Genomic DNA, 24,648 nt, shown 5'->3' with positions numbered 1-24,648 from the left:
GTCTCACGGCAGGTCGCTCTAGTTTGTCTCACCTCTGATCCTGTGTCCTTCTAGCACTATGGCCAGTCACAGCTCTTCAACTATGTGATGGACATCCTAAACATGGGCTTCACTGCTGTCTTCACTGTGGAAATGGTCCTCAAATTAATTGCCTTCAAACCCAGGGTAAGCTTACATAACCCATCACTATACACCAGGCATCATTTACTAACAGTTTCAAATCATTCTTTATTATCATTAATATGTAATGTGTTGTGAATGAAAATATTAATGTTAGCTGGACACATCATTACTGTTTAAATGTCTACATTGACTCCCAATATCCAGTGTATTTTTTTCTTAATTATTGTTCAACTTTTGGAGTTAATACACTGCCCTATCACAAGAAAAATCCACTTTAATAACTTTAATGGGAGGGAAATTTGTGCAAAGGCTTCTTCAGCATATCCCAAAGGAATTCCCACCAGAACTGTGGTGGTCAATTTATGTGTGAAAGTGCTGTCTAATGCTGGCTGAAACATTTTTTTCTAGTGCCCGATGCATCCTGGTGTATTACTATTTAGATAAATATTTCATAAAATCACATATCTAATGTCAATATGCATTCTAGGGATGCACCCATTGTGGATTGTGAAAGTCTTTAATTCAGTCTATTATTTCAGTTCACCCAATAAATAACATTTCCTGTGCTCACATTGTACATTGAAGCATTACTTCATTTCTGGAATTAAATGTGTGGTAATGTTACATTTGTTTAAATCTCTAACAGGGCTTTATGACAATTATTCCTTTACTCACTATAGAATAAATTATTATTCTGTTTTATTCAGCAATAAGTCACACATAACCCATATTTGTCCAGTACTGTAAAATATGACCCAACAGATGAACATATTCCGGCAGCATCTGTCATGTTGATGTTCAGGAAATAGGTGTGTGTCCCTAATGTATTCATATTTCTTCTGTACATAAAGTTTATTCGATTGTGTTGCGTGTCCCTCCCACCCGTACTGCTCACAGATGTGTGTGGCGAAGAAGGACAGGATGCTAGTAAGACATTTGATTGTGTGCTGCTGTAGAAAGTAGACTCTGCTGTTTCTGGAGCTCATGCCCTTTGTAAATTAAGTGTTTCTTACTCTCTGTCTGTACAAATTCATCCATGAAGGCCCTACTTTACTAAAATAATGTCCACTTTGAAAGATCTTGTTTTTAGTAAATCGGGGCCCAATGGTCAGGCTAATTGATTAAGTAATTATGGTAGTGTTGACTTGTTAAAGTTTACCTGGGCCATATCCCATGATGCTTCACTTAGGGGTACTTTGGGGATCCGTGGAATGTCTTTGATGCCCTGGTTGTGATTGGCAGCATAGTTGACATTGTTCTCAGTGAAATCGATGTAAGTATGTTCTGTCCCTGGCCACGGCCTTTCTCCTGGAGCCTGTGGAACGCTACACTTTTCTTTCCTGGAACCTGCAGCTTTTCCTGCTGGCTACTTTACTGTATAAGCTTCTGCTGTCATCTCTGAATCGTTTGTTCACTTCCTGTTTTCTCCTCCTCTCTCTTTCTTTTTCTGGATTTAATTTCCTCCCTCTCTCCTCTGTGTGCTGTGTGGCCTGTGTGACCAGCACTATTTCACTGACGCATGGAACACGTTTGATGCCTTAATTGTTGTGGGTAGCGTCGTTGACATTGCTATCACTGAAGTTAACGTAAGTACCACCGTTTCAGCCTTTTCTGGAATGGAAGCTATGCAAAAAGATCAAGAATGTATTTGAGCTACCATACAGACCTATTCAGCTCAGATTCCGTAACATGCATCTTAAAGTGTCCATGGTTGGTTGTAGTTGCTATTGCATTTAGTCCGAATTGTGCGATTATCCAATGAATAGGAATCCAAAAAGACTTACAGTACCTCAAATCCTGTAAGTAAAATAATTTCTGCAAAATACCTGTGGAAAAGATCAATCTACATGAGAATTGTATCCATTTTAAAAGAATTTGAACTGTATTTAAAATGTAGTGTTATCATCTTCTAGATTTGACATAATATGGCATTTATCCTGCATATGTTAATAGTGTTTTTAGTGTAATCTACTGATCAGCTTTTGCATGGCTTCCTTCCAGTAATGTGTGTTCACATTATACTTTTTTTTTACAGTATCCCATATTCACACACACACACACACACACACACACACACACACACACACACACACACATTAAGCACATAATGGGAAATGTTCACTTTTGCATGGCAATATAATGAATGTACCTTTTCATGTGAATATAATGCTCTTTCCATGGTAATGACAGGCCTAGTATGGTGCTCTAATACGTCTTATTTGTTCTGTTTCCCTAGAAACTTGTAGAGGCAAGTATTGCAAAAAAGAAAATCTACCAGAAACTCCTGTCTATTTGTAAACTTCTTCATAATGACTATCCTGCCTGACCCTCTCAGTGACTGCTGTAGTGATGTTGTTGGTGTTGAGTGTCATGATGAGAGTCTCGCTTCATTCACACAACGGCGCTGTTCAAACTCCACTGTTGTCTGACTGAGCCGGGCCAATAGTGGTGTTCAAAAGGAGCTTCATGCTACAGTACACACACACACACACACACACACACACACACACACACAAGCACATTTTATTTGATATGCTGTGTGTTGTACTGTGGTACAAGAGAGGGATTTAGGGAGGACACGTCTCTGAGCTGCAGTGCTGTTTTTAGTGGAGTTCCTCATTTCTCCGTCTTCCCGTTCGTGTTTGTGTGAATTAACCTCCACTACATTCTGAGCATCTGACAGAGAAGAGTGTGTGAGTGGAAGACATTTTTATGAGCTATTTTTTGACAAAACACTCCTGATTTCACAAGGTCTTTGTTGGAGGAGAGGGTGTTGAAGCTGAGGTGATGAAGACCTTGTGAAATATTCTCCACTAGTACTGTGATTTACTTTACCTTTTAGTACACACAAATGCTGTGTTAAAAGATGACTTTGCATTGTATAGTTTGTATGTACTGAATGTGTAACATTTTAGTAAATCAGCACGCAACTGTCTTTTTTTGGGTTTCATTTTCTCTTGATTAGATTTAAATGTAATTTATCTAGTAGAGTTGTTCCTTCTACATCATGCAGCTTCACATTCGTGGCCTCGTTCTGCTGCATGATGGGAAATCCCATTACCACGCAACACCCTAATGTTTGCCTCATCTCCCCATCCTCCCAACAGATGGCGCTTGGCCACCCGCTTCATACTCCTCCGGTCAGTCTCCTCCCAGTTTGACCCTTCCGTGCCTCCATGCCTCCTCTCTGTTCACCTCCAGACAGAATGGCGCTGGAGCTCAGAGCTTCCGGCAGGCATGGCATTCAACCCATCCAGGGTAGAGGGTGAGCGTAGGGTCAGTGCAGGGCTGGCACCACTTGAAACCTCTTTTTCATCTAACAGAAGGAAGGGGCAAGTCAAACACAGATGGACTTGAGCAGTGAATATGAAAGAATAGTTATATTAAATGTTTTTACTATTCTTTTTGTACAGATGCAATATATTGATATATTAAATAGCCATATAAAACAGACGAGCAGTCTGATATTTTAAATTAGCTAAGAACATAAGGAACATGAGAATTACATGCCCACCTACCATCATATGTACACACAGAGTTAAGTGATGTCTTCATAATGTGGTCCCAGGTGTCAGGCGTATCACTTCTGTTTTCTGTTTTAGATTTGAAGAGATGAAACAGTGAAGCAATGTCTCATTGATGAAGCATACAGTACTGATGTAAAAATGAGCAAAAATCTGAAAAGATACCACATTCAGTGGGTCTCATTAATGAGACATATTATTATTTAAAAGACAAAGCCAGTAGGGCAATAAGCAGAGAGCATATAAGTGTGATGTCGCATGGATGGCAGTTCAGTGTTGCTCATGCAGGGTGGCTGTGTGTTCTTTGTGAGCGACTGTGTGTGTATTCTGTTTTGTCTCTCTGTAGTGAGCTCTTAAAGCTCAGAAAAGGAGCTTATGGGTAGGGCAGGTGTGTAGACTTCAGCCAGGATGCATGCTCTCCATCTTTCTCCCTCTCTCTCTCTCCTTCTGCTCCCTCGCTCTCTCGCGCTTTCTCTGTCTCTCTCTGCCCAACACCCCCCCCCCCCCCCCCACTCAGGTGGAAGCTTTTTGTGTGTGTGTGTGTGTGTGTGTGTGTATGTATGTGTCTTTGAATGAGTGTGCTTGTCTGCAACATTGCAATGCTGAACGCATGCTCCATCCAGTGCAGTGGCCAACTCCATTTTAATCTGAGGCAGTCAGCTTACTTTGCACCCTATTATTTTGCTCTCAGTTTGCTTATTTCACCCCAACTCCAACTCATTTAAAGGAGCTCAGTTGAGGAGTCAGGGCAGTGAGAACAGGTGACAGTGTGAATGCAGCCAGCCATGTCTGTCTAGAGTCTCAGACTGCAGCCGTCTTCTGGCCTGTTTGCGTCCCATTTATATGTGTTCACACACTGCCGACTAAGACTGTCCACTTACAAGAACATATCTGAAGTAATTGTATGTTGTGGTTGGTTTTTGTCAAGTCTCTATTCTTGTGCTGCCTTGTTTTTGTGTGTGTGAGAGAGAGATCTTAGTGCCTTGAAGAAGTATACAGCATCCAGGGCTGAACAGAGGCTGAAAAACGGAACATTGCACAAACTCAGCAAATACTCATTACCCCTGAATTTCAAGGTTTGAATTGAGATGTAAAGTTCAGATAAGTCCTCATACCCTTTCAAGCATTTTGAAATCATACTAAGGTACATGCCCCCTTGCGTTGTTCCTCAGAAGAAATATTCCAGCATGCCAGTCTTCAATGGCTGCCATTGCTGAAACATTCTTTGCACATAAATACCAAGAAGCAGTATTGTCACATCAGTCTGAAACCTCTCCTTGCTCTCAGAAGTAGATTCTGTCTAACTCTGGTGGATGCAGTGTGGAACCAGCCTCGGTCACCAAACACAGGCCATTCCAACCTCACGTAGGCCGAGAATATTTGTCTCCAAACAGCAGTAGTCACCATGCTTGTAATCACCATGCTACTCTGTTGTCAGCAGTGGAACCCTCTCTCACCATGGAGCTGAGCCACGCCCATGTTGGCCTACAACGCCCCGACATCCTTGAGCTTGTGCTTTTTGGTCCAGGAGTCTCTGACACAGGCCGGCATGTCAAGCCAGTCTGTCTTGATGGAGGACTGCATGGAGTGCAGTGAGGAAGATATTCCTTTGGCCAGTTGGGTAGCTCATGAGTAGTCAACAAGCCATGGCCAAAGAGTCCAACTCTGATGACAAATCTGTTATCCTCATTTCCAATGAGCAGGAAAATGATGGCCATAAGTACTTCAGAACCTTCACAGGTTTCTGAGGTAATCTTGTCTGCCAAGACAAGTCAGCATGTCCCATAGTCAGATTCCGAATGAGTGAAAGAGAATATAAGGTCATGACCATAACCCCGGATCTCTGATGGCATGAGTGAGCAATCTTACCAGACCACCATAAGCAGATAGCAGGCACCATTTTAAATACCTTTCATGTAATTTCATATTAATTAACAACCAACCTTTTGAAGATAAAACATGATATCCAATACAGCATTGTGGGTAGAATCATGGGGTTGTCTCACTAAAATGGAATAAATGGAAGGAAATAAAATCCCACTACACTACTCCCAGGTGAAAACAAACTAGACAGCAGTGGAACACAAACTAGACAGTAGTCAGAGACGGCAGACAAAAATACGCTTAGAAATTTCTAAAGTAGACTTAATAGTTAGTATTACAGTTATATTACAGTGTAACATACCACATTATATTTTGTGAAAATGTATAATTTTAGACTGGTGAATGCCTAGATAAGGTTATTATCAACACTTAAATATAGACAGTAAAGGAGCATTTCACCCAAAAACATTTTGCTCATTTTGGTGAATCATTGGAGGAATGAACATTTAATTTATTCATGGTTACCTTTGGGTTCATTAATATACAGATGTGTAAATGATTGCTGAGAGACGTTGAACAGTCAGTATTACTTTTTTTTTTTACTGGATGAAGTGCACCTTAAAAAAAAAAAAACTTCAGTACTGAACCTAAGTAGCCTTTTATAAATCATTTTGGTGAATCATTGGAGGAATGAACATTTAATTTATTCATGGTTACCTTTGGGTTCATTAATATACAGATGTGTAAATGATTGCTGAGAGACGTTGAACAGTCAGTATTACTTTTTTTTTTTACTGGATGAAGTGCACCTTAAAAAAAAAAAAAACTTCAGTACTGAACCTAAGTAGCCTTTTATAAATCTTAATAACGGTGATAGAGGGTAGAAACTGAAAGCTCCTACAACAGACTTATGTTCTAGATGTATATTTATTATGAGTGTTTTGATCCCTCCCAATGTGTGTTCCATAGTCTGATAAGGCTGCATGTCTTTTGTTGTGAATGTTATTAGTTTGTGTAGCACACAGGTATATCTGCTTGACTTAAATGTGTATCTGTTGACGCTGGTGTCGGTGTTGCACAGTGTGAGGGTCAAATTTTGTCCCATGTTCTGTGATGATGCCAGTGGTTAAACGTGGACGTGACTGTGGTTATGAACAGATAACGGGTATTGGATGTGTTTCCTGTGTGGTCTGTACTCGGAGTTTCCCCCTTCCTGCTCGTCAGATACAGCGTGTTAGAATGTCAGCGCCCCCTGAGCACCCTGCTAACCTTTCACTTCTTACACTGTGCCAGTCATTAATGCAGATCTTTGATTTTAAAGCCCACGGAGGCTCCTCAGGTGGATGAGTCCGGGGTAAGACATTCAACCCCATCCCGGGCTGAGCCCTCTCTTCACTAAGCTCATCTTCGCAGTTCTGTTTGATTTTGGTTGTTTCCCTTCCAGTGCTTCTGTTCAATTCTCTACCTTTTATACCCTCATCTGTTTCAGGTTTCAGTTCTGTAGTCTTTCTTAGGCTTTTGATTAAGGTTTCTTTTTTTTCTTGGTTGCTTTCTTTATATTAATGTCTTTCTGTTTTGCTGATGGTTTGGAAATAAATATTTCCTTTGAGCAAGTGTGTCACCCAAACGTGGCGTGATGCGTGTCCCTTTGGCGACCCTTCGTGACGTTTGGCAGGATGACACTGCTGCATGGTCTCTTCTGACAACCCCCTGGAGTTTAGGGTTGTGATTCCATTACCTCTGTCTGACCTCCTGGGTCAGGACGGGGGTGTCCCACTGTGACTGTGCATGGAGTGACTCTGGGTCACGGGAACCATGCTTCATGCAGAGCCAGACCAGTCAAGTATGGTCTATATTTACCCAGCATGCATCCCACCCATCCTCCCCTTCTTCTCTAGGCCTTTACTGCTGCCAGTAGGTTTTTGGGTGTGCTTTGCCTCCAACTTCACATGGTGGCCTCCCAGTCTGGAACTGGTCCAGATGTAAAAACAGTTAGTTCATATTATACAACCTGCACTAGTTATATCCAACTTTTATATACTACAAGCTTTAAATTAATGTAACAGCTCAGACTGTGTCCCCCACACTGAACCATGTAGCCTACACTACTGCCCCCTGCTGGAGGGGGAGACTAAGCACAACCAGATTCCATGCATTCTCTGTGGCCCAGCCTCCACCTGCCCGATCTGACCCAGTCCCCATCTCCACAGAACACAGAGGACAGCGCTCGCATTTCCATCACCTTCTTCCGCCTATTTCGGGTGATGCGACTGGTGAAGCTGCTCAGCAGGGGCGAGGGGATCCGGACCCTTCTCTGGACATTTATCAAGTCATTTCAGGTGGGAAACACCTTCTGAATAAATTACATATTTTACAAAGAGGAGAATAAATCATAATATGTTAAACACGTCCAGAAAATGAAAAATTAATGAATTAATTGTCTCCCCTTCTCTGTGATCTCGCACAGGCTCTGCCCTATGTTGCCCTACTAATAGCCATGTTGTTCTTCATCTATGCCGTAATTGGGATGCAGGTGAGTTTCCTGGCACTCAACCCCTGCCCTGCCTCACCCCACCCACTCAGATAACAGTAAATACACAGCTGTGTACCTGTGGGTTTATTTCCTCAGATTTTTGGGAAAATTGCCATGGTTGATGGTACACACATCAACAGGAACAACAACTTCCAGACCTTCCCTCAGGCTGTCTTGCTGCTCTTCAGGTCAATGGCGTTGTGTGTGTATGTGCTCTAGTACTGTGGATTGTGTGTAACTCTGTGACTGTGCAGGTGTGCCACTGGAGAGGCATGGCAGGAGATCATGTTGGCATGTATGCCAGGGAAGCTGTGTGACCCGGAGTCAGACTATAACCCTGGAGAAGAGATGACCTGTGGGAGTAGCTTTGCCATCATCTACTTCATCACATTCTACATGCTCTGTGCCTTCCTGGTACACACATTCATTTTAATTACAAGCGGTATTTTATCATATTGCTATAAAAGGTCTTATTGCTATAAAAGGCACGACTATTCAAATATGGGGGTTATGTGGTCTGCTTTTGCTAGATCATTAACTTGTTTGTCGCTGTCATCATGGACAACTTTGACTACCTTACCCGTGATTGGTCAATTTTGGGTCCACACCACCTGGATGAGTTTAAGAGGATTTGGTCTGAGTATGATCCAGAGGCCAAGTGAGTGCTCACATGTATAACAGATGTTTCTGTCCATATCTGAGATCTGTGTGGAACTCTCAATGTGTGTGTGTGTGTGTGTGGCACAGAGGTAGAATTAAACATCTGGATGTTGTGACTCTGCTGCGTCGCATTCAGCCTCCTCTGGGCTTTGGCAAGCTGTGTCCTCACAGAGTGGCCTGCAAGGTACAATCAGCAGACAGACAGATATGCACACAACATTACATGCGTGACATGCATAATAATAAGAAAAAACAACAATAATAATTTACATGGCAGCTTTTAGCAGTAATAATTACAGAAAACAGGATTAGACAGATTTATATTGCAACCTGCAGACTCCACCAGATGCCTTGTTTCTGCATTGGTTGTGTTTTTCCATGCTTCTCCTACATTATCCTTCAGTTATACTGTTTTGCAGGGTTTTGCCCTTCAGTCTTCTCTTTTCTTGTGTAAATAGTAAATAGTTCACAGATGAACAGCATAAGCAGTCTTACTATAGGAACCATCATAGGATAATGTGTTAAATTGGCTGAGGCCTTTCTTGTGTTCTTGCATGTGTCAATTTATAAAATCTTACAGATATTTATAGACATAACATTTATTCGGTGTTCCCTTCTCAGCGTCTGGTGGCAATGAACATGCCGTTAAACAGTGATGGCACCGTCATGTTCAACGCCACACTGTTCGCCCTGGTGAGGACCGCACTGAAGATTAAAACCGAGGGTGAGAAAACACAATGTCATTGATTACATGTGTTATGAAGCTACTCCCACAATTGAGCTGTTATTGGGTGATGTGGTACAGGTAACCTGGAACAAGCAAACGAGGAGTTGCGAGCTGTGATCAAGAAAATCTGGAAGAGAACAAGCATGAAGCTCCTGGACCAAGTGGTGCCTCCAGCTGGTGGTCAGTGACATAAAAATGCCACAGTCAGCCTTCTGTTCACTGAAATCTCAAAAAAAAGCAGTGACACAGATAATCACACTCTTCCACCAATCAGATTAGCGCAGACCTCCCATCAGGAGGGGAGCCACTAAGCGCTGAAATTTTTCTGCTCTGTACTATGTTGTATTTTCTGTATGTATGTCTGTATGAATGTCAGTGAGTGAGTAACTGTTCTGGGCTTTTCAGGCTTGCATGGCGTCTTTGGCGTACTGCCAGTGCATGCAGTCTCTCTCTCTCTCTCTCTCTCTCTCTTCTTGTTTTCTCCTGCTCTTTTCTCCCACTCTCACTGCTTGAGCTTTTCCACAGCCACTGTTCCTTTACTTGACTGTATCCTTACAAAACGTTGCTTAGTACTTCAGAATATTCTGAAGCAATTCTGTTTTAGGGTGGTGGCATGGAACTAGTGTTACCTATCTCTCTCTCTCTCCAGTCTGTCCCCAAATGTTTGTTGAAAGTGATACAGACCCCTGCTTCAGAATATTATTCTCCAACTTGCAGGCACAACCTTCCTAACTCTCTCTAACATACACAGACACTCACATACGTGCACATATGCACATGTCACATGCTGCTTGCTTGCATGAGCTGAGTCACATGTAGGTGCTTAGTAGTGGTGTTTTACAGTCACATTTTGCCTACTTGTGCTTTGGTTCTGCTGTCATTGTGAGGGTGCTTGGCCTTCGGAATGCAGTGTTTCCCCCCACAAATGCAGATGTGTGTTGGGACCAAGCGCTGGAATTCCAAATATATATATCATCATATATTAGAGCTACTGAAATATTTGTGGACAAGTCAGGCTGGAGGTAGGAGGAAATAGACATCAGGACAGCTCAGATGAGGTGAGGCCGTCCTGTAGGACTCATGGGTCTGGTTCCTCACTGTTCCTGCCTGTTCCCTGCCTGCTCTCTCACCCTGTGCCTGCGTGTGCAGCTCCAGTCATGTTCCTCGTTCTGCATGGTCTTCTACAATGATACATTCCCTTTAAAATACTCACCAACTCAAGATCTTATTTTGGGCACAAAAAATCTGTCATTCATTATTGCTGATGTGTCGGGCTGATATGCACATGTTGCCAAGACCAAAGTGTTAACTGTACAGGACAATATTCTTTATGATATTAACAGTCATGTTGAGGTGAGGTGAGAGGGAAGACGTGTAGTTAGTCTGGATGCGAGAGCTGATTGGGGGAGCAGGTGGAGAAGGCAGGTCAGGTGGTACAGCCCAGGACTGTAACAGGACGTGTTTAGTGACCTGCTGTCACAGGAAGCGTTTGTGGTCTGTTCACTCAGATGATGAGGTAACCGTGGGGAAGTTCTATGCCACCTTCCTGATACAGGACTACTTTAGGAAATTCAAGAAACGCAAAGAGGAAGGTCTGGTGGGTGTGCATCCTTCACAGCCCAACAACACAGCCATCGCACTGCAGGTGAGTACCTGTGTGTATGTGCGTGTGTGTGTGGAACATGGTGGAGATGTCTTTCATCAATATGTTGTTATATTTGTTTTAATGAAAGAGAGATTGAAAATGTTTCTTCTCTTCTCATGTATTTGTTCTGCACCACCCCCCACCAGCTACCTATAATTATTGGTAAAATGATTGACATGCAAACAAGCTTTTGGTTATCTAAGTTGAGATGTCTTGTTGATAACATATAAGGAGGCATCACTGCAACAGTGGGGGGGTTGTTTCTTTTGGCCTAAAAATAGGCAACAGGTACAAGTTTGTAGAGGAGGAATTAGAATTAAATGGGAGACTTTGAATATATGTGGGTCATTGTAGTAGCAGTCATATATCTGCATATGAAGGAACAGTTGATCTGTTTTATATTATAGATAGTGATTTAGTCCCAGTGACTGTAATGTTACACAGCATTTATTGGTGAAATAATGGCGAGTCTGTGAAGTTGTGCCGTTCTGTAATGAAAGCCACTCTGGGATGGAAATGTGTCTCCATATCTCTGTTCTCACCCATTCCCATGGACACGTCATCACCCCCAGCTTTCCCTTGAGGAACTGATTTTCTCCATCTCATACTGTGCAGGTTTATTTCTATTTTTAGTCGAAAAACATTATTTTCCAGCATGGTATTATATACTTTAAACATCTGTTTAGCCCAGATGTTTGCAGTTCAGGATTTCAGGAGCTCCATTCAAAACATGATCACTTCTACAAAAAAGGAGATCAGTGTGAGGTCTCTCTAAGTGTGTCTGGCCACTTTGTGTGTGTGTGTGTGTGTGTGTGTCTGACATTAAACACTTAGGCTAATCACACATGGGCTCTGTTGTCATGGTTACAGGCTGGCCTTCGAACTCTGCATGATATTGGGCCAGAGATTCGCCGAGCGATATCATGTGACCTGCAGGACGAGGAGCTAGTAGACTTTATTCCAGAGGAGGACGAGGAGATTTATAGGGTAATTTATTCACAATTATAGGAAATAAATAAACATAAACTCCAGTTTATACTGATGATCTACTGAATCCTCATCAAATTAGCATTTTTGAGCATCCGGGTCTGTTGGGAAAAGTGATTGGGATTTTTGTGGTTTGAACAGACACTTTCAACTTGTGTTAAATGAGAAATATGTGAGAATGTAGTGAGAATTTTTCTAATATAATAAAAAAAAAATCCTATCTTGACTCACAATCAGCTACATGCTCATTTCTGTTATTTAGAAATTTATCTGTGTTTATCACATACATTCATTTGCTGAAATCACATTCTAAGGAACCGGATGTTAAAAAATGTGAAAAAACACAAAATTCACTTTACATATTGATGTGTAATTGATCCAGAGGAGTTAAATCAAGTCTAGTGTTATTTTGTGTAAAGTAAAGAGGTAAGGAGGTGCTCAGGGTTGTTAGGTATCCAGTGTTGCCATTTTGTTAAAGATTATATCAGGAGTTGAAGGAACTGAAAATTAAAGCAATCAGTTGCTTTGGATTCATGAGCATTGGGCCCTGACTGGTTTCAATAATTATTTTTGAGGCCAGCTTTCTATTACGGTAGGAGAGAACAAAGCTCAGATTCTGCTTGCAAGCTATCTATAAGATGTAAGGGATAATCTGTAACCACTCAATGGCCTTTTGCCCATTTAGGAGAAGACACACGGAAATCCAGCCACTCTGTTAGTGGCTGGGCTGACAGCTCATTACCGAATCTGCTCTGCGGCAGTAGGCAGGTGCTTTTACAAGGCAGTTCACAGGAATCAGTAGCATCCACTGGCATTTTCTTTTTCTATTCTACTCAAGTTCAGATGAAGGAACCCAGTTTCTTCATCAGTTTACACATATGCCATATATCATTGACCCAGCTTTCTGCCTTCTTTCTGCTCATGAGGTTTCTCCAGACAACGTTAATGCTGTTATGCTTGCAGTTGTGGAGTAGGCATTATATAGTACTTAACCCAAACCCCTCATTCACAGAGGAATGGAGGTCTTTTTGGCAACCACATCAACCACATCAATAGTGACCACCGAAGGAGCTCAGGGCACCAGACAAATGCCACCCAGCGCCCGCTCCAAGTGCAGCCACCTCCGCACTATGCTCACATGGAGCACCCTGTGGGAAGACTGTGCCGTGCCAATGCCATGGCCCACCAAAACAGCCACCGCCACCACCATCACCACCACCATCACCATAACAACTCCTATGGCAAGTCGCTGAAGTCTACCAACATCAACCTCAACAACGCCAACGTCTCCAGCCTTCCCAATGGTGGCCACCATCGCTACTACGAGCATCTTCCCCCTAACGGTTATCCTGGGGGTCCTTTCTACCCTCCAGACTATGATAAGCCCAGGACTCCCCATGGATCAAGGTGACCACCACAAAAAGTGTCATTTTTCATTTTGTGTTGTGAGGGTTTTGTGAGGTTGAGAGATGTTCTTGGAGTGTTTGGAGACCGATTGCTATTAGCGAGAAGGATATATAAATGACCTTTAAACTCTTCACCTGTCCATCCTAAGCTTTCCATCCATCATTACCCTCATTACATTAGTGGATTGGATTTCATTGGCTGTGAATATTGAGGTTTTGTCGGATAGCATTCCAATTGTAATGCATTAATAGTAACATTCATATTCCATTTCCTCTTTCTGACACACTTCTCTCAATACACCTTACATACGGTCTCCATCGCCAACTGTTCTCAGAGAATTTCTGACACTTTGAGAGTTGCCAAGATCAGAACAGGAACAACAGTACATCTGGATTAAACCTCCAGAACAGCTGAACCTTTTACCTTAAGAAGAGGGGAGAATCCTGATACATGTAATGTAGAATGTACATTACTTGTGTAGTGGTAATAATTTAATTACTCTTAATCAGATGACCAGGTAGTCCCTTATCACTCCAACAATCAGCAACTAATCTTTACTTTTCAGTAACAACATATTACCAACACTGTAATGTAATTGCATGGATCCAGGGATTGCCAGTATGTCCCAGATTGTAATTATCAGGCATCTTCTAACTCTACACTGCATAATTCAGACTGTGCACTATATGTGGATTCTACTGGCTCATAGACACACAAATTGACAAAATATTCAAAAATATTTGTAAAATTCTTAAATATATAAAAATACATATTTTGTATTTTTTGTACTCTATTTTGTAAAAAATAGAGTACAAAAATGGCAGAGACCATAATCTAAATATTAATAATGCAGGCAAAGAACAAAGTGTTGCTTATTAATCATACCTGCTGATGTATTCATGCCTTCCCACATGGCTCTACATATATAAATATGCTGTATATGTCTCATATACTGTATATAATGATATATATGTTATCCCCATCATCCCTGTTCTCCCTTTCTCTGTTCTCTCGTTTCTCCTCTCCTTCCTAACCAAATGCTTTCTCTTAACCATCTCTCTGCTCACTGGACAGAAGGCGCTACTATGAGACCTATATTAGGTATGTTTTAAATGTCAGGTTATGTATTTTTAAAGTACCGTGTATTTTCATGTCTACAGGAAACAGTGCATTCCTTACTGCTGATCTGGCCAATGGGTAATCAGCATTCAGATGCTCTAGGCACGCCAGTCAATCACAAACATTCCTGCCTGCCCCACCCTGAACTTGAATCTGTGTAACACAGCATTTCATCAATTCATACTGATGGGGGGAAGGGTGTGAGGTTCAAGACAAAATCCCAGACCAGAGCAGGCTTGCTGTATGAATGTGAATAGGAGATGAAGGAGATGCTCAGCTGGAAATGGCCTTCATGAACTTCATGAACCATTGTAGTCTTTGACACCACTAAATTCTTTGTTTAATGAATGATGCTTAAACCACAGATTCTGGGTCTGCTTCAAACTTTGAACCCACTGTGGAAGAGAAAGCATCATATATTCGGGTCAAAATACCACAAATGGTTGAATCTTCATGTATCCATCGCGGCAACAAAGCAACTGGCTTAAAGGATGACTCCAGTGGTGAAAACGCATTGGAATTTGTTTTGTGGAATTCATTATTTCCATATTTAAGTCATCAGGATTAAGCTGGAGTTGTTCTTTATGAATAATGAGCGTGCGAGGCTAGTGCTTGCTTCATGCTTCATGTGGATGCCAGCTGAAACCTCGTCCATGGAAGGGAAATGTCTGCATGGCAGTGCATGGGCAATACTGCAACCCCTCTGTCCCCCGATGTGCCGAGGCTTGGACTGATCCGCATCCTATTCCTCACTCCTCACCCACCCACAGGTCACACGGTGGGGACCGGCGTCGACCCACAATCCGCAGGGAGGAGGAGATTGATGAAGATCGCTTCTCGGGCGAGTACTACAGCGGGGAGGAGTTTTATGAAGATGACAGCATGCTATCTGGAGACAGGTACCTCTAGGTTCCGCTGGTTTTAATGTTCTTGGTACTGTAGTGTGCCCCGTTAGCCAATGGGCTACTTGGTTGTGTTAAAGGCTCTCATGTAAGGACAGGTGTCCAAACAGTGACCAGGAGTATGAAACTCCCAGGGGGTACCACCATCCTGACAGTTACTACGATGATGATGAGCAGCTCCTCTACCACGACTCCCGGAGGTCACCAAAGAGACGACTGCTTCCTCCTACACCTCAGGGTGACTTCTCCTGGTCCACACTATACCAACACTACACCAGTCAAATGAATGATGATAACTTTTACTACTACTACAGTCTGATTTAAAAAGTATAAAGTAATAAAGCAACAATTCTTAATCTTTAAAATTAACAATGAATAATTGATTCATTGTTGAGTTCTGTGTAATTGTTAGGGCTGTCAAAATTAATGCATTAAACACTTATACTAAAATACTAAAATAAAAGACATACAGCTGCTGAGAATTTGAAACACAGGATCTTGTGCTGCATCCACGATATGGCAGCTTTTTATATAATGCAAAGAATTAAAATCAAACGCAACATTTACATTTAGGTTTTTAAGAACTAGCCAAGGTTTATTATGATTAATTCATTGTGTATGTGTTTCTTTTTTAATTGATTGACAGCCCAACAAATTCTTTTTCATCTGAAATTCAGTATCACAGTTAAGGGTCTTTTTAGTAACACCATAACCATGTAACCTGTAACCACATGATGATTACTGACTGCTGCTGGTTTTCTGGCCACACAGGCCACCGGAGGCCGTCGTTCAACTTTGAGTGTCTTCGCAGACAGAGCAGTCAGGATGAGCTGCCACACCAACGCACATCTCTACCACTTCACTTAATGCAGCATCAGGTACTGCATGGGCATGCTCCTCTACAGCTCCTCCTGCTCCTCTGCCCACCCAGACACCAAATGATGCGTGTACTTCTCAATGTGCCTTCATGCAAAGAATACGGAACAAGACAGAAAGACAAGTGCTTCATCAATAATTAATTTTTTTCAGTATAAACATGCAGAGTAATGCATACACAAGTAGTATAACAAAAGCACTCAATTGAAAATCTAATTTTAGTCATTGGCTTGATTTTACACACAATGCAGGCCATGTTATTTCTGTTGCCTTTCACAGTATAGGTGTCAGTTATGAAACTGTCACACTGTCTCCTATAGCGTGGGTCAGGTATGGGAGGACAACTTTGCAATAAGATGTTTTCTGAGATTTCATCCATGCTGAATTTTGGAATGTGGAAGCGTGTAGGAACAGTACCACCTTGGAATGTCTCAGAGCTCAGTCAATGACTGCTAAGGTCCATGGTGCCAATGCTGCCAAAATCAGATCAGAAATGGACTACAAAGCACTGATGTATATTGCTCTTAACAAGAGTGTCTGTTAAATGCCGTAATTTAAGCGTAAAGACTCCAAAATGGAAGCTGATCTGAAAGTGATTGTCATTGTGCTACACTGCAGCACAGCACACAAAATGTGTCCTCTGCTTTTAACCCATCACCTTTTTTGAGCAGTGTGCAGCCATGTCAGGCGCCTGAGGAGCAGTGTGGGGACGGTGCTTTGCTCAGTGGCACCTCAGTGGCGACCTTCTGCTTACGGGGCTGCTTCCTTATTCAGTTTTTAATAAAGCTTTTGTAGATTCTAAAGGGGGGTCACACTTTATATTAAAGTCTATGTTTTTGAATACAATGTCATTAAAGTCCCTGTTGGTGTTATGACCATTGTGACCAGGCAACATGTTACATTTGGACACAATTTGGAGAAAAGGTAATTTTGCAATTACTGATATCAATATTTAGAATTGCAATATAATAAATGCCACTTGCTTTCAAATCAATAAAAACGTACACAAAAATTATCAAATCTTTCTTTCAATAGAGAAACATACAAATTACAACACCCATTGCTTTCAAAATACTATATTTTGCAATACTGCAGCTTAATAAAAAATAAAAATGCCATAAGAAATTTCCTCAAAAAGAGGTACATTTTAAGAAGGATATACCGAGGAACTGCTGGACATAAATAAGATACTTTAGGTTTTAGGTTTAGGTTCTGATCCAAATTTGTCCTGTCGCATCTTTGACTTTGCATATTTGCATACATCTCTTTGTTCAGTGTCAGTCCGTGTAAAGGCAAAATAGGATGGTAGTAGCCTAGTGGGTAACACACTCGCCTATGAACCAGAAGACCTGGGTTCAAATCCCACTTACTGCCACTGTGTCCCTGAGCAAGACACTTAACCCTAAGTTGCTCCAGGGAGACTGTCCCTGTAAATACTGATTGTAAGTCGCTCTGGATAAGGGCGTCTGATAAATGCCATAAATGTAAATGTAAATATTGCCATAGAGCAAAATTTGCAATTTTAACTACCAGTTCACCATTGCCCAACCCCATACCCACTTCTCACTTGGGCTGTCATTGTGACATCACACATCCCCTCTTGTGGGATATTCCAGGTCAGGACGTACCAAATTTTAAGAAAGATTCGTTGACGTGGTCCTGGGTGGCCAAGACTTAAAGGGAACAGATACCACAGCAGATACATTCTGAGTTCTTGTAGAGACCATGGATTAATGGGTCATGCTTGTTTTGTTGGGGATGTATTATTAGGTGGGAGCCCTATGGTTACAGCTATTTATGTGTATATATATTATGTGGAGGTGTATGTAAATGCATTAAAAATGCATTAAAAAATTATGCTTACCAGGTCATGGCTGTAGCAGGTCTGGACTCCAGCAGGGCCCACCGTCTCTCTCCTACCCGCTCGACACGATCGTGGGCTACGCCGCCAGCCACACCCACCAGCAAGGACCGCTCACCATACTACACTCCACTCATCAGGGTGGACAGGCCACTGAGAGGCAGTCACACGTCGATCAGAAAAAGCTCCTGGTACACTGACGACCCTGAGTACCAGCCACGCACTTACTCACCCGCACACCTGCAGGTGCCATCCGAGTACCGCAACCAGTACCACCAGAAGAGGGGCAGCGCCACCAGCCTGGTGGAGGCGGTAAGACGTACATCATGCCGAGTGTTTAAATAAGTGCCCATTTTAAGCAAAGGTGCCCACACTTTTGGATGCCACTGTATATCACACAGTAAATGTATACCGAAAATCAATGTTGTCTGACCAAGTATAATTACTGTATTTTGGATGAAAATTTTCCAGGGAACGATCATGTACTATAACATGTTAGAGTGAAGACATGAAAGATGGAATTCTAGTACATATTTTTTATTTATTTATTTCTGCTTAGGTGCTGATTTCGGAGGGATTAGGGAGGTATGCTAAAGACCCAAAGTTTGTGGCGGCCACAAAGCACGAGATTGCTGATGCCTGTGAGATGACGATTGATGAGATGGAGAGTGCAGCCAGCCACCTGCTGAATGGAGGCATCCCGACAGGAATAAATGGGGTCAGTATGTTCCCCATCCTCAACCCCAGAGACTACGACCTGCAGGACATCTCTGCCAGTTACAGTGATGAGGAGCCAGAGACGGAACCCCGACCTCCATATGAGGAGGACCTCGCAGATGAGATGATATGCATCACAACTTTATAGCACAAACTATATGGCAAATGTCAAGTGTGCATCTTATAACTTAGGGAAAAATATGTTTAAAAATGCAACAACTTGAAAGAGAAACTGAAATTCATCTACTGACTCACAACCTCAAGAAGTGCCTTTTTAACAAAGTAGAAAGGCACATGTGTGACACCATGACCCTCCCCCTGCTGTCCTGCTTGCCAAGGGTATGCCCTGCATGCCATGCCGTTGCCAGGGAAAGCATGTTGGTCCCTATTGGACAGACTGTGGGCCCTCTGGGTGCCTGGAAATGGGGCAGCAAGTCACCTTGTGGATGATGCTGAATGGACCAAAACGCCATGATGTAGGAGTCTTGGGGGGGGTGGGCTTTTTTTTTCTTTTTTTTTTTTTTTTCAAAAAAAGGTGATGACAATCACACCTACGATGTCATTACCTCAGTCACTTTATTAAGGGTCTGCATATCAAGCACGTTTTCAATGCAAGCAAAGTAAGGCATATCACCCCACCCTTTAGCACCCTGCCTGAGAGCGCTACCCCTTCAGCTGTTTTTAAAAGAATATTTGCAAGAATTCTGATTTATAGATTATGAACCTTATGATTTCAGCGGAAACCTGTTTACACAGAGGATATCATTATCAGATCCTGCATTATCAAACAGGACAAACTTTTGACAGGATTTTAGCATTTGGGTGAATGCACTAGATGACAGGTTATTTTTTCAATTTTACAATAGCCTGTTTGATTTCATAATAAGATGCTGTACATGACTTGTAAACTATTTACATAAAAGCTATTTGTATAGAGACATTATATATTTTGTAATTATGTACTATATACAAATCAGCAATATGGATTCTTTGTGTGTGTTGAGGAAGACTGGTGTTCTTTTATTAGGTACTGTACTGCATTATTGATTTGCCTTTTTCTCTCATATGCATTCTTACTGACCATTTTATTTCTATTCTAAAATGTTTTCTGTTTTGCTTGCAAATCCTAAATCCACTCCAAACTCCTGCAGTTTTGGACCCTGGAACTTCTCTTGCAGGGCCCTTTTCTATACAGTTTTTGAAAACAGTGTCTTAAACGGGTTTTCACTCTATTTGTTTCAGAGGCTCTCAGTCATTTTTGTTTGCATGTTTTGTACAAGAAATGGTTTGATTCATATGAAATGCATTTGTGCATTGAAAATGCTGCTTAATTAGTCTCTGGAATAAAAAATGTGTGTTTCCAAGTTTCAGCTGTGCAACTGAAACGTGTTCTGCCATTGGCTCACCATCAAAATGGACAGGAACTCACATAAGGTTACAGTCATTTCCTGGAACTGGAACCCAGGTTGCTTCCACAAAAAAAAAAAAGAAAAAGAACCTTGTGATGTGGGTCGGTCTATCCGGGAGCAGAAGCACGTATCTCAGACATGCTGGGCCTGGTCAGGTGGAGCTGGAGCTGGTGAAGCAATACACCCCACCTTCCTCTCCCTCCTTCTCTGGTTTCTGTGTATACCTCCATACACACAGTGGAAACATATCAGTGTTCGAACCGTTTCATTACAAGCATTTCCTACCTTTACAGGTGTTTTAAATGCAAAAGGTTTCAAAGTGTGATAAATATAGCGAAAAACTGCTATTTGTCACTTCCACCCAAAAACAGTGCACCACTTTAATGATTTCCAAAAATGGAGGGACAAAAAGGTATGACTCTTTAGGCATTGCCTTGGAAAGTGCACAGGTTATATATGGTATATATCTATAGATGTGTGTATGTGTATATGGGGTCTACAGGGATTTGTGGTTGATTTGTAGTTTGTTAATGAATACTGTGTTTTCCAGTCAACCGAATACTGTCGTGAACCTGTGGGGTTTCCACTACATGTGCACAATGAAAGGGCTCTTTGAAAAGTTTGTGAGAATAAAATTAAATATATATGTTTATGTTCATATTTATCTTGTAAGAGGACCAATGCGCATTCCAGGCACATTGTACTATTCGTAGCAATTACTGGATAAAAAGTTAAAATATGCATTCTTTTTTAAACTATTTTCAAAAAGATATGTTAAACTAAAGATTAAACTTACTTTTACCTCATGTCAGGGACTCCTGAATAATAGAATAAGAAATGATTTGGTTTCCTTCATACCAATGGGTTTGAAATCTTATTAGCACATTGCTGTTTGTCTTTGCACAAAATAACTGTATAGTGCTTTTGTTTTTTTCTTTTTTATTAACCTTTTGTGTATTTTGTACTTTTCCTGTGATGATGTATGGTTCAGTGTATTACATATTTGTCATTAACATCTCACTTTACCACCTGCTGGGACAAAAATGGATGGAAAAAATAAAGGTGCATACTTTCTCTGTAACATTACTTTCAGAGAAATCACCATATAATTTCCACATTTTTTTTAATTATAGATTTACGGTCGTTATTGTTATAATTATTATTATTGAGATCAAATTGTATTGAAATAGAAACTGTAAAATATGTACAAAATCACAGACAGGTCAGTGGAAAGTTCTCTACTTGAAGGTCCTATTATTTGCTCTGTAATGTTTTTATTCAGTAACATGATCTCCCCTAGTAGCAGATAATTTATTATTCCCCTATAGGTTTTGTATGAATACATTTTTTGTATTTTTTCCAATTTATTTTGGTCTGGGTTTCAATTAATACTGAAGTTTTATTTGCTAATGATTATTACTGAATAAACTTAAATTAAATTTCAAGATGTTTGATTATTGAGTCTTGGGCATGTGCACATTATTTATTATTACCATATTGTTTAGGAGACAGATTAGGATGTATTTTTTTGCACAACTATTTATGTGAGGCTCCAGTGCTCAAATAATGTGTAAAATGGAATTTTAAATAGAAACATCTTACCTGTCTGCCCCAAAAACACAATAGACAAACACAAAACCAATTTATTCAGATAATGCTTTGTAGTCAGTTTCTACTGGGGAAAGAATAAAGTAAGTTTGGTTGGTTGAGCTGAAAATCTGTAGATATGAGACTAACTCTAGTGGGCGCAACAGGGTCATGCAGGGGTCAGCTGTGTTAAACTGATGCTTTCCTGTTGGAGGATAAGACAGTTGGAGCTTCTGACTCCTCTTCCTCAGGAGGCCATGGATTCTTGCCACAAAGTAGGAAAGGAATGGCGTACCTCTGAAACTGGACAAAAAAAATTAAGTATGCAATCATGTCATATAGAGTGCCGTTTTGGCTTTGGTCTGATGCAGTGAAAAAATTGTATGAATTGTATAATACTGTTAAGACAATTAAATAGCCCCATAACATAACACTAGATGGCACCTTTGTGCCGTAATCTTTTCCTTCTGTCCTTTATCTGAGCCAAATTCCAGCCACAGCCCAATTGTGGAAGATGTCAAATAGAAGAGAACATTCTGAGAAGATGGATTGCGGAGAACCTGTGGATGTGTGATGTACTGTACCGACCTCCAGAGATGTCCGGCTCTGATTAGAGAGTGTTCAGTGCCATGTCAGCATCAACACTAAATTCAACATTTTATAAAAACAACACCAACATTAACCAATTCCATTACCGCACGTGGTCCAGTACCAGAAAATATGTCCACCATTTCATTTACTAATGACAAACAAGTTGATTAAAGTGATTAACTGGGTGAATTGGGGGCTCACTGACCTGTTTGTTCATGAAAATGTAGATCAGGGGGTTGTAGATGGTACTGCTCTTAGCCATGTACACTGGTATCATAGCAACCACAGAGCTGATTTTGATCTGGGGGTCGAACACCACAGTAAATGCCAGGGTGGCATAGGGTAGCCAGCTAGCTAGGAAAGCTAGCACCATGGCAACAACCATCCATGTCACCTTTGACTCCGCCTTTGCTGCAGCCCCTCTCCGCACACAGCCCACCCGAGCCACCTGCACCAGGACACGCAATGTCAGTGAAAACAGCCCTGAGCGCACACTGCGTGTCACTCCAACCTTCAGGTGACAGGTGAAGTGAAGAGCAGCTGTTAGAATTCACTAGAATATCTTAGAAGGATCTGCAATGCCAAGTGGTTTGGGCCTTCCCAGGATGCCTTGGTACTTATAGACTACACACCTGTCTTATGGTCCAGATGAGCCATGAATATGAAACAACAATCATGGCAAAGGGCACAGCAAAGCAGAGGAGGAAGTAGCAGATGATGTAGGAGACAGTGCTGGGATCTCGGCTGCGCCAGTTGGGCCCGCAGGACGTCCGGACGCCTTCGAGCTCGTATTCACCCCATCCAAAGAGAGGTGGCATGTTCCACAGCAGAGACCACAGCCACGACAGGGCCACGCCCAGCACCGCGTGGATCCTCCGGAATCTGATACCTCCCAGTGGCTTGGCAACAACAAGTAGACGTTCAACCGCTATCAGTGCAATGGAGCAGAGAGCTGCGATCCCTGAGAACACAGGATTCATTACGGCAGCTGCCATGACTGTCAGGAAGAAATGAGCGGCGCTGCAGACTCACCGAACAGAGCCACGGAGAAGCCCTCCAGCACACAGCCGGCCCAGCCTCCCGCATGGTAACCCAGCGCGTTGGACAGGGCCGCAGGGACCCCGCCACACAACGCCGCCCCCAGATCCGCCACGGCCAGGTTCACCAGGGCGTAGTTCAGCGGCTGCTGCAGCTGCCGGTGTCGCAGGGTGACGGCAATCACCGTGGCATTCAGGATGATGGCCATCACTGAGACCCCCGCCATGATGACAGACAGAGCAATGTACCCACCACGGGGCAGCAGCTGCTCCCTTGAGGAACCATTAGTGGAGGGGCTGATGCGCTCCATGCCTACCAGGTACAAAGAGGCACAAGGTGAAGACAGAGCTGAGGTGACGGAGCGTCGCTGGGATGATGTACTTAAGGCAGGAATAAGCCTTGCAGATCCGGAATTAAGAAAATCTTATTCCTGATTCCACTCTTCCCCTGATTACTTGCGGGCCTAAGCTAAGGTCAGAAGCTCACAGAGGTCTACCATGGAGCTTCTTCTGAAGTTCTCCTCAAGCAGTGCAGCACAAGCCTCACCTACAAATCGAAATGAGTTCATTTTATTCCAAACGATCGAGTTTCGCTCGGAGGCGGAGCTACGTTGTGCCGGGGGGCGGGACTTGCTCCTCGTGCCGCCTTTTTTTCAGTGTTGAACTGTGAGAAGAGTTTCATTTTAAACACGCTCTCCCGGCTATAAAACCGTAGTTTATTAAACGTCCTCTCTCATTACGCATTAACGAATACGCATGCGTGACGTTTCTCAAATCATTCCAGATGCATTCTGACTCTTTTCAGACTCAAAATCAGAGTGAATAAAATAACATAGATTTTTTTTCTTGGTGGTGGTCTGTTCATCATTCTCTGGTAGATATATATCATCAGAAGATTTGTGTCGCAATGTTCTTACATATTAGGTCCTGACAGTTGGTGACTAAAAGTTCTAATTGGAATAAATCTATATTTTCATATCTCACAAAACAGTAACTAAATAAAAAAAAACATGCTGTTGTTTCCACAAAAGACCCCGACACCTTGCGGATACGTTTCTCAGCCCCTGTACTCGGTCCCTGACGCCTGGACGTGCGTGGGGAGGCCACGCCCCCTCGCGA

The 24,648-nt window shown here is 42.1% G+C and overlaps 2 protein-coding genes across 9 annotated transcripts in view; one reads left to right on the top strand and one right to left on the bottom strand.

Annotated features, from left to right (window-relative positions):
- The window catches only part of cacna1da (calcium channel, voltage-dependent, L type, alpha 1D subunit, a), a 75,356-nt gene extending 53,597 nt beyond the window's left edge, over nucleotides 1-21,759 (top strand). For 3 of the 8 annotated variants that reach the window (XM_028967005.1, XM_028967000.1, XM_028966999.1), the window contains 19 exons: nucleotides 55-165; nucleotides 1,626-1,709; nucleotides 7,682-7,810; nucleotides 7,939-8,004; nucleotides 8,101-8,192; nucleotides 8,259-8,418; nucleotides 8,535-8,662; nucleotides 8,752-8,848; nucleotides 9,286-9,388; nucleotides 9,470-9,571; nucleotides 10,900-11,036; nucleotides 11,907-12,023; nucleotides 13,036-13,430; nucleotides 14,505-14,627; nucleotides 15,320-15,448; nucleotides 15,532-15,689; nucleotides 16,223-16,329; nucleotides 18,195-18,500; nucleotides 18,748-21,759. In XM_028967005.1, coding sequence (XP_028822838.1) covers nucleotides 55-165; nucleotides 1,626-1,709; nucleotides 7,682-7,810; nucleotides 7,939-8,004; nucleotides 8,101-8,192; nucleotides 8,259-8,418; nucleotides 8,535-8,662; nucleotides 8,752-8,848; nucleotides 9,286-9,388; nucleotides 9,470-9,571; nucleotides 10,900-11,036; nucleotides 11,907-12,023; nucleotides 13,036-13,430; nucleotides 14,505-14,627; nucleotides 15,320-15,448; nucleotides 15,532-15,689; nucleotides 16,223-16,329; nucleotides 18,195-18,500; nucleotides 18,748-19,053 — 2,850 coding nt within the window. In that variant the 3' untranslated portion in view covers nucleotides 19,054-21,759. Of the gene's footprint in view, nucleotides 1-54; nucleotides 166-1,625; nucleotides 1,710-2,359; nucleotides 2,372-6,792; nucleotides 6,826-7,681; nucleotides 7,811-7,938; nucleotides 8,005-8,100; nucleotides 8,193-8,258; nucleotides 8,419-8,534; nucleotides 8,663-8,751; nucleotides 8,849-9,285; nucleotides 9,389-9,469; nucleotides 9,572-10,899; nucleotides 11,037-11,906; nucleotides 12,024-13,035; nucleotides 13,431-14,504; nucleotides 14,628-15,319; nucleotides 15,449-15,531; nucleotides 15,690-16,222; nucleotides 16,330-18,194; nucleotides 18,501-18,747 lie in introns of all 8 variants that reach the window. The other 5 variants (XM_028967002.1, XM_028967001.1, XM_028966997.1 and 2 more) reach the window with 4 other exon arrangements.
- A 184-nt stretch (nucleotides 21,760-21,943) lies between these two features.
- On the bottom strand, nucleotides 21,944-23,840 carry parapinopsinb (parapinopsin b). The gene is made up of 4 exons (XM_028960991.1): nucleotides 23,525-23,840; nucleotides 23,125-23,453; nucleotides 22,698-22,940; nucleotides 21,944-22,204 (listed from the first exon to the last, which is right to left on the bottom strand). Exons 1-4 carry the CDS (start codon nucleotides 23,838-23,840, stop codon nucleotides 22,091-22,093), a joined length of 1,002 nt encoding a protein of 333 aa, XP_028816824.1. The 3' UTR covers nucleotides 21,944-22,090.
- Between the last annotated feature and the right edge of the window lie 808 nt (nucleotides 23,841-24,648).

The sequence above is a fragment of the Denticeps clupeoides genome, chromosome 2 (genome assembly GCF_900700375.1).
Source record: "Denticeps clupeoides chromosome 2, fDenClu1.1, whole genome shotgun sequence".
Classification (NCBI taxonomy): Eukaryota; Metazoa; Chordata; class Actinopteri; order Clupeiformes; family Denticipitidae; genus Denticeps; species Denticeps clupeoides.
Note: the sequence above shows the minus strand (reverse complement) of the source record. Positions and strands in the feature narration are given on the sequence as shown.

Excerpts from the sequence above, each read along its gene's own strand:
- parapinopsinb (XM_028960991.1), bottom strand. The coding sequence starts at position 23,840 with ATGGAGCGCATCAGCCCCTCCACTAATGGTTCCTCAAGGGAGCAGCTG. Across the intron at positions 23,454-23,524 it reads CTTCTCCGTGGCTCTGTTCG|GGATCGCAGCTCTCTGCTCC; the intron begins GTGAGTCTGCAG and ends CTGTGTTCTCAG. Across the intron at positions 22,205-22,697 it reads ACATTTTCATGAACAAACAG|TTTCAGAGGTACGCCATTCC; the intron begins GTCAGTGAGCCC and ends TTTTTTGTCCAG.